The following is a 13619-nucleotide window of genomic DNA, read 5'->3' as shown; positions in this document are numbered from 1 at the left end:
CTAGACTACTTGTATCTGACAGAGCTTTACAAATAAGCTACAATCAATCCACATGCCATTCTTTGTAACTACAGATTGAAATTGTCTAAGAATGTGAAATTAACTGAAAAAGCAGCACTTTTGTGGATAATATTAAAAAAAATAAATTAGCACATTCTTCAGCTGAAGTCTGCACGATTTTGTCAATTATCTGTCTTAGCTCTGGATGTCAAGTCAGTCACTTAAAAGCCCAGTGACAGGTGACAGATTGTTCTTAGCAGACACGCCCCTAGTTACTAAGGAGCTGTTACTGAGGCTTAAATAAAAAAAGTGCTTAAATTCTACTCCTCTGAATATACAGCAGCTCTGCATTTTTTGGGAGAAATACCTAATAAATGAAATGGTGGCGGTTTGGAGACCATTCCATGATTTAATTTAAAAATAAGAGCATAATGCCTGAGATTCTTTTTAGGGGTTTCTCTTTTGCCTTTCAACTTACAACTTGTCTGAGTAGATAAGTATGTGAGTTATAGATAAGGTTTTAAAGAGATCTCTAATATGTTAGAAATCTGAGACTTGCCTATAGCTAAGTTGGGAAAAAAATCCAGAATTTTGAACAGCATTCATTTTTTAGTATTCATGACAAGCATTTGAAAAAGATGGGGGATTTAAGACAAACTGCTGGATTGCAATGATCATCTTGAATGATGAATTTAAAGGCAAACATATAAAAAGGAAACCATAAACTTGGGGAATGCACTTAGTGCTCCCTAGCACAAGAATGAGATGAGTATCAGAAGGAGCCAACACCATTATTCAGAATTATACTGTCAGAAGCCCAAGTTAGTGCTCTGAAGGACCATTCATCACAATAAGCCCTCCTTTCCCTTCCTCACCTGAGAAATGGCCTCTTTCTGAAGCACAGGATTTGGTGATGGTTGTTGTTGAATATTCTGCCAACCACAGACTTTCCCAGGACTGGAAGAATAACTCACCTCTGGCTGGTGTTACCCTAATTTAGCTTGAGCAGATGAGAAAAACCAATCTATCAGACATCAATTGTCTAAGAATTTTGAACAGTTTGTAAGTGAGGCAATTAAGCACGTCTTTAGCTTCTGCTCTTGTTCCTGCAGAGGTACTGACAAGGCACAAGTCAGACATGCTGGGAAAAAAGAACTATCAGCATGGGAAAATGTATGGGAAAATAAAGCCACCAGTATAAAGGAGAAAATCCTTCTGCATGATTCAGTGGCCCCTGAACAGATGCCCATTTTCAGGAGGTCTGAAACTCAATTTAGGGAGGAGGTAGGGGAGTTGTCTCACTGGTGAGGGCAACAGCACCGGGCCCTGCCCTAGGGAGACTCTGGAAGGCTTCCCCAGCAGCACTGCTTGGCACATGGAGGGGGATGGCAGCAGCTGAGTGCAGAGTGTGCACACAGACCCCCCATGTCCATCTGGGAGCAGTTCCTCCAGCAACTCAAAGAGCTCCAGTTGTCCTGCGATTTTCCAAAACCTCAGAACTCAGCTTCTGCACTACACACACTCTCCCCCTTCCTCCAAATTCTGATGGCTGTCTTGCATCAGGTGCTCTGTAGAGTTAATGACTTTAGCCCAGCACCTGATGCTTTGGGCAGGAAACCAGGATCCTCCAAAATCAAAATATGACAGAAGGTTATAGCCCTCAGTAGCCAGTCACCAACAGACTGATTCAGCCTTCAGCCAGATCACAGTGAGGCATCAGGAAAAGAGCAAAAAACATTGGATCCAAAACCACCAAGCAACAAGATATGAGGTATTTTTAATCTCTGCTGCTTCTCAGAAAGCAGCAGAAAACACACCAGGTAGAGAAATATTTATATGCTAAATTAACACTCTCAGTGTGCAAGACATGAAGTCATTCCTGTCACGAACGAGAAAAACCTTGAATTCTTGCCAGGGAATCTGGACACCACAGCGGGACACCTTAGGTGCCTGCAAATCTGAACAACTGTTTGGAAATAATATGTTGTGTTTGACTTTGAACTCTCAAATCTCATCCTTGCAGACTGCCTGTTTCTTGTGAGTTCCTTCTGAAAAAAAGTGCATTTTTTTTCCTTTACCCCTTGCCAAAGGTGTGTTATTTTCTGTAGGAGATCCTGCCCAAGCAGACCAAAACCAGCCTTTGTAGCATGGAGAAACAACATACACTGACTCCTCTGAATCTCTCCGTGTATTTTGGATGGCGGCTGTCTCAGGAATATACTGTACCTTCCAGTGGAACAACACACTTGCATCTGGCAGGGTACTAGCAGACAATCATGTCACCAGACAACATGGGGTGGGGATAAGCCAGTGAAATCTACTTTAAACTTGATTACAAAACTAAAATAAAACCCACCAACTCCTTGCCCTCCCCACCACCCTTGCTAAAGAGAAAAAAAACAAAAGGAAAAAACCCAATAAGATATAATAAGATCTACCTGATATATCATCATTTTTTGAAGCTGATACATGGCATGGCTTCTCAACATCCTCTCCAGTTGTCTGGTTTGAGTGTCTACTTTGATATGATCTGGTCCTTGAATGTGATTCCTCTCTCCCTGTATTCTGCTAATTACACATCCACTTGAACAGCACACTGCATGCAAAACACATCACCAAACTGCCCCCTGGCACACCATCTCTTTCCTCTCTTACCCTTCAGTCCAGTGATGTCACTGTCTGTGTTATATCATTTTCCCTTCTCTGAGCTTTAGCCTGATCTTGGCTAAAATGCAAGAGCTCCAGTGAGTCATGCAAAAATTTAATTTATCTAGTGTTGGCTATATAGGGAAAAGTATAAGGACAGGGAAAGCACACCACGATACCTCCTCAGAATACCCTTGCAGCCTCCAGTGACTTGTGCTGAAGGAGTTCTTACATCTGAGAGGGTGCCTGAGCATTTAATAATCTTCAATATATTTTTTCCCTTGTGAATTTTCTAATTTTGTTGTGCTATTTAAATAGCTTATTTCTAAATAAATTTCATACTCTTTTCAGTTTGTCATGAATTCTCAGAAACCACGTCTCAAAAGAAACAATTACCATACAAATACCTTATTAGCTCTAGTCTTCAGTTTTCCCTCAGGAATTAATAAAGATTAAGCCTGACACATTTATATGACAGACGTGGAACATGAGGCACAGAGTTCATAACAACCACCCTCCACACTCTTTGTGATAGAAACCTCAGGGCAGCTACTGTGTTTTGAAAAATGCAGATGGGAAATGGAAGGGGAAGTTTTGAAGTAAAGTTAGATGAACACATTAGGAATGAAACAGGGCCAAACAAAAGTACCTCTGAGGCAAGAAAGGAGTCCCTTCCATCTTCTTGTACCTATGATCCTGTGGCTACGAGGGCACCGTTCAAATTTGTGTCAGAAGCAGTTTATGTCTCCCAGTGTCTTCAGTTTCAAAAAAAACCCTCAAGTTCTGCAACTTACAGAATTGCAAATTAATAAAATAAGACCAAATATGCATAAATTAATAGTACCATCATCTGCTTGAAGTGGATTACAGTGACATACAAGAAAACTTAAGTGTCTGTTAGTATTTGTCACTGATACATTTAAGACATGCTTAATAGACAAAGTGAATTATATTATATGAAAAAATATTATTTAAGAAAAATGGCTCTATTTTTAGTCAGAAGCATCCTTTAGTCCAATTTATACTAGTAAGTCAGGAAATTTTAAATCTAGCTCTACATCCAACAATATAGCCGCAATTATAACCCTTATGTTTTATATAAGCTGTCTTTTTTAATATAAAACCCTCTTCCTTTTTGAATCAAGTACCTAAATAACATAAAGAGATTAAAAGATCTGGCAGAAAAAAAATAAAGCTATTAGAAGCCTGCCCTTATTTCCTTGGCTTGCAGAGGAGTACATTGAATTAAAATCTCTTATGTGTTGCAGATGAAAAGACTGTTTGTACCAGCAATTACGAATAAGGCAAAGTCAACCTACAGAAACAATCAGCAAAGCCAACCCAGAATAAAACTGTCATGCAGTTGAAAGTTAATTTGCATTAACAATAATGCTTGGGGAGAAAAAAGGGGGTTTTTAAAAATTCAATTGCATGAGCGTGGTTGCTGACTGCCTTGGCAACAAGCAGCCTGCACACACGCCTTGTGCCTGCCCTGACCCCACAAGGGTTACTCTGACATAACCTACAGCACAGTGTATCTGCAGCCATCAAAATAACCATTTACCTCCAGAAAACCTTCACAGAATCACAGAATCAGAGAGTACCTTGGGTTGGAAGGGACTACTAAAGATGATCTAATTCAACTCCCTTGCAATGAGCAGGAGCATCTTTAATTAGGTCAGGTTGCTCAGCACCCCATCCAGTCTGACCTTGAATGTTTTCAGGATGGGGCATCTCTGGGCAACTTGTTCCAGTGCCTCACCACTCCCACAGGGAAAAATTTCTTCCTAATATCCAATCTAAATGAACCCTCATTCAGTCTAAAGTCATCACTCCTTGTCCTATCACAACAGGTCCTGGCAGAAGGTTCCCCTCCAGCTCTCTTGCAGGCTCCCTTTAGGTACTGGAAGGCTGCTATAAGATTAAGATATATCCAGAGCCTCTTCTTCTCCAGGCTGAAAAACCCCACCTCCCTCAGGGTGTCTCCATAGAGATGCTCTAGCTTTTTGAGCATCTTTGTGGCCCTCCTTTAGGCTCACTCCAACAGATCCATGCCTTTCCTGTGCTGAGTACCCCAGAGCTGGATGCAGCAATGCAGTTGGGGTGTCACAAGAGCAGAGTGGATTAGAATTCAACCTGCTGGCCACTATTCTTTTGATTCAGTCCAGGATACAGCTTCCAGGATACAGCTGGCTTTCTGGGCTGCAAGCGCAGCTCAGAAATACGTAACTCCAGAACACATTATTCCTACACACTTGCATTCAGTAACAGAATGTTCTCCTCTGGAAGGACAAACACCCTCAAGGCAACTGAGGACATGAGTAGAATAATCATCCTCTTCATGACTTCTGGTACCTCTTCATGAATTCTAAGTACCTCTTGATTTCATGGCTTACAAAATGGCACATGGTTACCACAAGCAATTGCTTCACTGCTCTTTAAGTAGCTTCAGGGTGACCATGAAGACAAAGCCCGGCTGGACATCTCCAAAATTTGCCTTAAAGTGTGCCTCAGCTACTAAAACCCCAATGGACTGCTACCTTCTAAACATCTTCAATAGAGCAACTTCTTGAGGCACCTGATGTAAATTGGCACTGCTCTCGAAAAAAAACCAACCTATTTGTCCCCAAATCATGGCCAGGAAGCAGCTTTTTGTGTAGTGCTAACTTTCAGCTGCATCAGGCGGCAGAGCTGGTGATACAGAGAAGGCAGGATTGCACAGCAAAGAGGAGGAAGGCCTGGACCACCTGTGGTGTCAGCAGCCCACCTCAGAACACAGCTGACATCTATGGAAATGGACAGGCAGAGCAGCCTCCGCTTGCCAGTAACAACTGCTATGGACAGACCAGGAGAGCCTTTGCAAACACTCTGGGCAGAGCATCCAGCCCTTGGGAGATGCTGAATCCACCATGAAGTTTAGTTATCTGTTCATGGTGGTCATCAACCCAAAGGGGTTGTCATCTCCAATGTCCAATAAATGCATTTCTGTTTCTTAGGACAGGCTGTCACAGCCTTTGCAGGTGCTTGCTTTTCCACAAGGCTACATATACAGCCTAAAATATAGGAATAACTTACATGGCAAAGAGGTGCTAAAGGTAGGAAATTCCACCCTTGCCTGATGGTTTCCTCCTTCTAGGGAGCACAGCCCAAAATTGTGTCAGAAGTGACAAGATCCATGTATTTAGGGATCAAACCCCTCAGTGAAGTCTTCTGATGAAGGAAATAAGCACTGGAGAAGTCAGTGAGCCGGGTTCCTGTCTGCACTGTTGTGACATGAGCACTTTCTGTCTGCTGCTTCCTGTCCTGTACACGGTGGCTTCTTTCCTGCTGCTGGACTGACAACAATTTTGCCTGACCTGACCTTTAAACACAGGTGAAGGGTGACAGAACAAAGATGCTGTCACAGACCAATCCAAACCATTGACCAGCTGTCAATTTTGGGATGGAGAGCCCTACAGCTAAGGATGCTACACTTTATTGATCAATGCTAATAAAAAGAAGAACTGCATAAATATAGGAAGAGTTCAAACAGCTGAGAGCAGGTGGCAATCAGCACGCTATGATGGACAGAACTGACCACGGGTAGGCAGGTCTGCCAAGGGTCTCCAGCTCCACTCAATGTCATTGAGGAAACAAAAAATGTTTAGATGTATCAGTTGTGTCCTTTAGGGCCAGGAATTCAAGGCAGCAATTCCTAACTTGCATATACAAGATGCCTGGTTTCCAGAAACACCACAGTGTCCCTGTTAATGGAGGAACGCATGCACACAGGGGCTTTTGCTTTACCACCTTCCCTGTATGCATACTGGCAGGATAGTGGAAGATGCTCTGGGATATGCCTCTGCTGGGCCAGGTGTACCAAGAGTTGAAATAAAAGGCAGTCCAGCTCTTGTAGCAAGTCACATTGGCAAGGCAGTGGGCATATTCCAGCAGCTCTCACATTCCCTGTGCAATCATCCTTATAAAGTACCACATGCTCACACAGCCTCAACTTCCTTTATCAACCTACAGGCTAAAACCTGCATTTCAGTGAGCTAGAAGTAGCTATTCTCATTTTTATTTGAACCCAGGATGTGAAAAATAAGACCCCAGTCCCAGAGCCTTCAGAGCACATGAGGGTAAATGCAGCAGGACGAGGCCCACACTTCAAGAGCCCTGCCCTCCTCAAGTGCTGGAGGATATCACCCCATGCCCTCTGTACACCTCTGGCATCTCAGGTCCCTGGGGACACAAGGGACAGATGGCTGCATGCTTCAGGCTGTATCCTAAGTGTCCCTCTTCTCTTAAGCTAAGCGGGCTCAGCTCCAGCATCTTCACTCATCTGAAACAGCCCTGTGCACTTCTAACTCTACAAAGCGTAATAGTAATTCATTTTGGAGCACTTCTGAAGGACAAAAAGCAGAGCTGTGAGATGCAGCAGTAAAGCAAAGTAATAACCAAGTACTAAGGAGAGGGGAAAAATAGAATAGTATTGTTTATTGCAGTGTAATTTGTGTGATCTGGGTATTTGGGGAAAGGATAAATGACACATACGGAAAACCATGTACTTCTCTTTAGCCTGTTCTTGACTATCAGACAGAAGAGGCTCCATTTGTGTACTTTGCTCTCCACTATCTTAACTCTTTCAAAGCAAAAAAGATCTTTCCATTCTTTTCCTTCAAAATAAGAGCTGCTGCAGGCCAGGCCACCTCATTAGCAGTAAAAGCAGTGTCTCTTTTTCACCACTGTGCCCTTGTTAATCTCAGGCATGTCAGCATTCTCTTGGGATTCCTTGCTACATTCCTCACTATTTGTCACTGCTTAATTTTTAAACCAACTAAAATAAAACCAGACATTACTAGCTTTTCCAAGGGAAGATTATGTCAATAATTTTGGTTTTTGCATCACATAGCAAATATCCTATGTTTGCAACACTACATAGATAATATACATTAACTTTTAAAAGGCCAAACTACTCGCAATTCGAGTGGCTCCTACTGATCTTTTTTAAATGGATTGCAAATGTATTGAATCAGTGTGTTCCATGAATTCAGAGCTCTGCCTGCAGTGTCTACAAAGATGACAAAACAGTGGTAGATTGCGACTGTTGGGAAGGATTGAGACTTGTTTCTAATCCATAGGAGATTTAAAATAGCTCATGCAACTGTGCACTAGCACTTTTCAGCTAGTGAAACCTGAAATTCAGTTGTGTGAAAGTACATTGTTTCCAAAATCCCCCTAACACAAGAAAAAAAAAGAAGCAGTAACAAAAAATCCAAATGGACATAAATTTCAGTGCGTGAAAATGATAATTTTATTTAGCACAGGATTAAAAAAACCCAAGCATATAATAATATTTAATAACATCTGAAGGTATCTCATGCCTTCTAAGTCAGAACACCCTATTTTTCAGATCGAAGAGCAGTATTACACATCTCTCATCCTTTTTATACTTCATTGCTAGGGTGGAAAAGATCCTAAATTGGATGTACACTTGCTCTGTAATTTATAGCAGGGAGAGCATTGTTTTCTTGCGGCAAAATGTGTGTTTACAGTATCCTGGAGAACTGTACCTCTGTATTTACCTTTTCTCATCCTCATTGCAGGTACAGTGACACGCCTAGGGGGTCACTCCCAGCATGTCCAAGGGATTTAGCAAGGCTTTCCCCCGCTGCACCCACTGGGGTTGTGCCCGACGCAGCTCCCCATGGCCTCACAGGAGGCCATTTTCCAGGGCATTTTCGAATCAATTCTTCCCGCACCTCCTGTTTCCCGCTGCCACCCGGGCACTTTCCGCCCGGCTGCAAAAGTCATCTTTTCCCCCGTCCCATTTCCAGCCCCCTGGGATGCTCCCCCAGACAATCTGCTGTCCCCGATCTGCGGTGGGGAATATGCCCACATCCCTCAGGCTGGCCATGCTCCGCGAAGGATCCCATCACCTCCTTCTCCCACTGGGTGCTACCCACTGAGCGCGTCCGCCTCTCCCAGCCCCGCTGTTTCTCTTTTAGCTTTTAACAGCTCGCCTCAGCCCGACCGCGGCCGGGCCTCTCCGGCAGGACCTATGGCGCTGGGGACGCCGGAGCGTGGCGCCGCGGCGCGTTCCCGGCGGGATCCGTGCGGATTCCCGGGGCCGCCCTCAGCCGCCGCCCTCAGCCCGGCCCAGGCGCGCGCCCGCGGCGGGGAGCGGCCGGGCGGCGCGAGGCGGGGGCGGGGCGAGGGCCGGCGCCACGCCCCCCCGGCCGCGTGCCCGCGCGCGCGCGCCCCCCGCGCCGTGACCCATTTCGCCGAACAAAGGATTCGCGCTGGAATCGCGCTCAGCGCCGGGACCTAAAATGGCGCCGGCGCGCCCGCCCCCGCCCTTTCCGCGGGCGCCATAGAGACGGGGCGGGCGGAGCGGCCTCCCGCGGCGCCGCTCTGTGCTCTGGCGCAGCCCCGGCTCGCTGGTGCGGGCGGGAAGGCGCTGCCGCGGCATGGCGGGCGAGGGCGACTCTGAGCCGGGGAAGGTAATGGAGGGCGGGGGAGGGCGGCGAGGGGCGAGGAGGAGAATGAGGGTGATGATGAGGAGGAGGAGGAGGAGGAGGTTCGCGGCAGGCGGCAGCCCCGCGCTGGGAACACGGGAGGTCATTGCAGAGCAGCAGTGACCGCCCCGTCCCGCCGTGTCACCGCCCGAGGAAATAACCGAGGGAACAATACACGGAAACCCGCGGCAGGAGGGAGGCCCTGCGGGGCCCGGCCCGTGCGGCGGGGCGCTGTTGGTGTTCCCCCGGGCCCCTCCGCGGGGCGTTCTCTTGGGGGGCGAAACACCGTGGTGGGACTGGAGGGTTCGTGGGGCCGGTGGTCAGCAGTGCTCAGAGACATAACAAATGATGCCCAGCGTGGCAACAGGTGAGATGCTATTTTAAAAGGATTCATCACGCTCCATGCATCTAGCAGGATACCTTTTTAGCCAACAACAACAACGTATCAAGTGACCTCTTCCACATGAGAGCACTTGAAATTACTCATTAGGCGATACGACCAACATAGACCGCATCCTTTCTGTCTCGCTTGTACAAAGGCACAGCTGATGGCTGTCCCCAGGGAACATGGATAAAACTAGCGATGGGGATTTCCATGCTTGCCATCCCCAGTACCACAGAGACACGATGAGTTGTCTCACAGAATTGTCTGCCCTCCACAAGCAGTTGTTTACGGTAGTTCTTCACCCTCAAAATCTACTTTGACCAAATGGAATACCTTCACAACAAATTAAAACAATCGCCTTTGATGAATTTTGGTCCAGTTGCACACATGACTCTTCATGCTCTAATGATTTAAGCACAATAGAACGAAACGTGTTCTCACACCTTCCCTGACCAAAGGATTGGAAGCAGAACAATGTGCAGGTGTTACTGAGGGCCAGCCACCCTGACCCTGACCCGTGTGTCTGCCCCTGCCTAGGCATAGGGTTAGGTCATAAATTAGTGGTTTATAAACGTTTCTATTCAGTATAATACAGTATAATCTCTACTACATTCTCATTCTCCAGTAAGTTAACTTTTTTTCAAGCACATTTGCTGTTTCAGGTACTAAAGTTACATGGCATGACTAACTGCATCCTTGATTGTACCCTTCTTTCTTGGTTGTGATGTAACAACCTTTTTGGAGGAACGTAAAGGTAAAAAATGAAGTAGTTATTTTTTAATATTCAGTAGAAAGGATGGATAAACAGTTTTGTGCATAACTATTATGTAAGTTAATAGTTAACTCTTCCAAAAACATCCCTGATTCATCTGTACATCTTCAGTTTTGGTCAGCTGTAACCCTGGAGGCAGTAAGTTCTCAACTGGTTATACTTGACTACTAAGATAACAGGCCAATTATTCAGCGGAGTTGTCATCATAGGCTTCTACAGCAGTGATATTTTTTAAATTTATGCTTGAGTGTTTGTTTTGTTTTGTCTTACAGTCCTTTAAACTTCTGGGATTTCTCGATATTCAAAATGTCCCATGTGCACGAGAGTCAGTGCTCTATGGCTCCCTGGGGTCTTTAGTTATGGGTCTTGGACATTTTTTAGCAACTAGTAAGTACTTATTCCTTTTGGGTTTTATATATTTATTTACAAGGAAAAAAACCTTCTGTTAGGTGTTATTAATAATGGGAAGTCATACAAGTTCTTTTTTCTAATCTTTCCTAAGATTTTTTTTTTGTTTGTTTTCTTTCAGGTAGAGTTAGAAGATCTTGTGATGTTGCAGTTGGTGGCTATATTAGCATAATGTTAGGATACTGGTATGTAAAATGCTTTTTCAGTTTTCAGAGGCCTGTGTTGGCTGAATTGTACAACATGATCCCTGTGTTTCAGTTTTCAGAAACAGTGTTTCATGTTGGTTTTGAAACTACATAAAAAAAGCTTGCCTAGCAAAAGCATCCTCTTCCTTCTCCCCAAAATACTTACCTTCTTTAAAGGAAAGCTTTTCAATGTGTTTGAATGTGTATGTTTTTATATATATATATATATATATATATATATATATATATATATAAAAATACTTAAATACTATTGTTTCTTGACTCCTAAGCAATCGACTCCCCCACTTATTTCCATTTTTCTTAATTCTTTTTTCCTTTGCATCCCCATCCTTGTGTCCCAATTCCAAAGGCAGCATGCTGAATTTCACTAGCATTATCACATGTGGTTGTGGTTGCTGCCTAAATGGCTCTGGTTTGATACTGCCACTGATATAAAGCAGGGAATAGTGTTTTCTTTTTATCCTTTCCTCTAGGTTTTACTGCAGGTACAACTTGGCCCACCAAAGGATCCAACAAAGAATGCTTAAAGAAGGGATGAAAAACAGAGTTTTATTTGAAGGCAGTTATCTTGATCCAGAAAAGGGACAAACTGGCAGTGAAAGAAGTGATTCATAGGTTGCTCTGGAGGAGTTGTGGTTGAATACATCTTTGGGAAGAGGTGGTCCAAAGAAAAGTCAGTCTACACTGCAAGTCTGTGAGGTGTCTAAAACTGGTAAATCATGGTTTTCCTAGCAAATCTGAGCAGGAAATTCATAGTCAATCTGTTAAGTCCATACAAGCCTTGCTTTGTTTCATGTGTGTATGTGACTGCACACATTGGGAATGACGTCCTGTTAAACATCTGGGAGCTGATTTGTTCTCCTGCAGGGGATTAACAACAGTGATTTGGAACTGCTTTAACTTCCATTATAAACAGAGTGTGGTTTGTTTTAGCAAAGTTGTAATTACATCTCATTTAAATACAGAAAAATATTTCCATCACCTATCGAGTAAATGTGTCCTTCAGTGCTATTATTAACATTGCTGTTTGTAAAATAGCAATATTCAAACTGTAGAAGAAGGCTTGTGCAAGATGGTGATATCAGCAGCCTTTGTAAGATTTCAGCTGCAGGATCACCAGGCAACTTATACACACTGTGAAGCTTAAGGATTTCCATCTTTGTTCCGTCTGTTTGAAATTATGAATAAAATCACACTTCAGAGCAGTCTAAACTATGTAAGTAAATAATTTTTTATTTCATTAGAAATCTTGCTACTTAAGACACTTCCCTATTTGTGGAATAATAATTTACATTATTTGCAAGTAGCAATGTTTGCGTTTTCTTTCTTTTTTTTTTTTTCTTTAAAAGTATGTTCTACTTAACTTTTTCACCGTACATTTTTCAGTTAAAAGAAATGTCACTACATCAATTCAAGGAAACCATCTGATTTGGAAATACAGTGTTAGGTCTAATAGCATATTGGTAAAAAGGTGAGAGATGATGTCACTTGCTTCTGCCTGCTAGAGTGACACAATATTTTGTTTTTTCATGTAATGATTTATGGTCTATTATGCTGTAAGCACGTTCTGGTCTAAAGGCATTTCACCGAGCAAAAATAGTTCTTTTCCCTCACCCTTTGCTTAGTCTGAGAGAGTTTGTGATCTGTTGGTAACTCACATTGGTGCAGGGGGGTTTGGGAATCCAGATGTAAACAGCCGTATTGCTCTATGTATTTATCTGGAAATATACTTGAGAGCACTAAACAAACATGCTATTTACACTGGGAAAATTAAACTTTTACCCTCTGTGGATAGCCTATAAGAAGAGAACAAACCTACATACTGTAATTCCTTTTTGCCCCTCTATTCCTTGTGTTTCTTCTGAAGGAAACAAAGATAAGTTTTCTTGAGGATATTAACTTCAATATTTTATATAAAAAGTGTTCAGAAGAATTAATGCAATGAAACCCTTCCTGTCCTCCCTGCAAAATCCAAACTGAGAAGTTAATTGGTAGCTAATTCAGAAGAGAAAAAGGTTTCCCCTGGTTTGTGTTGTGTTAGGGGCCAAGGGGGACAGGAGGCTCCTTCTCCTTGGGGTGGGAGCTGTTGCTTGGTAAAGCCCTTGGAGCAGCAGTGGGAAACTGAGCGAGCCATGAAGCTGGTCTTAACAAGCTCCTGTTTTAATACATGACTGAGTTCTTGCCTATCTGACCTAAGAAAAGAAAGTGCAACCTAAGCAGGGGGTCTTTTGGCTGCGAGGTCATAGGTCAGCTGGGGGGTTCAGGCAACAAAAGCACAGGGATGAAAATTTACTCTCTGGCAAGTGGCAGCTGTAGAGGAAGAAGAGAAGAGTGTTTTGTGCTGATGGGAAAGAAGTTAGCATGTGCATAATGGCATCCTTCAAAACAGACAAAATACTTTGGCAAAAAAATAGAAGCAGCCTTATGATACTGTGAAAGTCAAAAAAATCTGGGGAAAATTGCAGCATTAAATCCTCTCTGGTGTTAATTTGTGTTGGTATAAGTTACTGCATTTAAGGATATTAGCCCAGTAGCAGCTTAACTATTTTTAGCAGTTTTAGCAATAACTATGAAATCCTGGATGTATCTGCACTGCGTAGAGATCCCATCTAATACTTCTGCTTCACTGTGCGGAGTGTAAAATGAGCATGCCAGATGTTCACAGAAAAACTGGGGAAGAGGCAATGTGCAGGCAGCCTGGCCAG

At 43.5% G+C, this 13619-nt stretch overlaps 1 protein-coding gene across 1 annotated transcript; it reads left to right on the top strand.

Moving 5' to 3' along the window:
* The first annotated feature begins 8901 nt into the window (after positions 1-8901).
* Positions 8902-12126, top strand: COX20 (cytochrome c oxidase assembly factor COX20). The gene is made up of 4 exons (XM_066315962.1): positions 8902-9128; positions 10573-10687; positions 10830-10893; positions 11388-12126. The coding sequence occupies exons 1-4, from the start codon at positions 9096-9098 to the stop codon at positions 11527-11529; spliced, it is 354 nt and encodes a 117-aa protein (XP_066172059.1). The 5' UTR covers positions 8902-9095; the 3' UTR covers positions 11530-12126.
* The last annotated feature ends 1493 nt before the right edge of the window (positions 12127-13619 follow it).

Source organism: Sylvia atricapilla, chromosome 3 (assembly GCF_009819655.1).
Source record: "Sylvia atricapilla isolate bSylAtr1 chromosome 3, bSylAtr1.pri, whole genome shotgun sequence".
NCBI lineage: Eukaryota > Metazoa > Chordata > Aves > Passeriformes > Sylviidae > Sylvia > Sylvia atricapilla.
Note: the sequence above shows the minus strand (reverse complement) of the source record. Positions and strands in the feature narration are given on the sequence as shown.

Excerpts from the sequence above, each read along its gene's own strand:
- COX20 (XM_066315962.1), top strand. The coding sequence starts at position 9,096 with ATGGCGGGCGAGGGCGACTCTGAGCCGGGGAAG. Across the intron at positions 10,688-10,829 it reads TGGACATTTTTTAGCAACTA|GTAGAGTTAGAAGATCTTGT; the intron begins GTAAGTACTTAT and ends GTTTTCTTTCAG. Across the intron at positions 10,894-11,387 it reads AGCATAATGTTAGGATACTG|GTTTTACTGCAGGTACAACT; the intron begins GTATGTAAAATG and ends CCTTTCCTCTAG.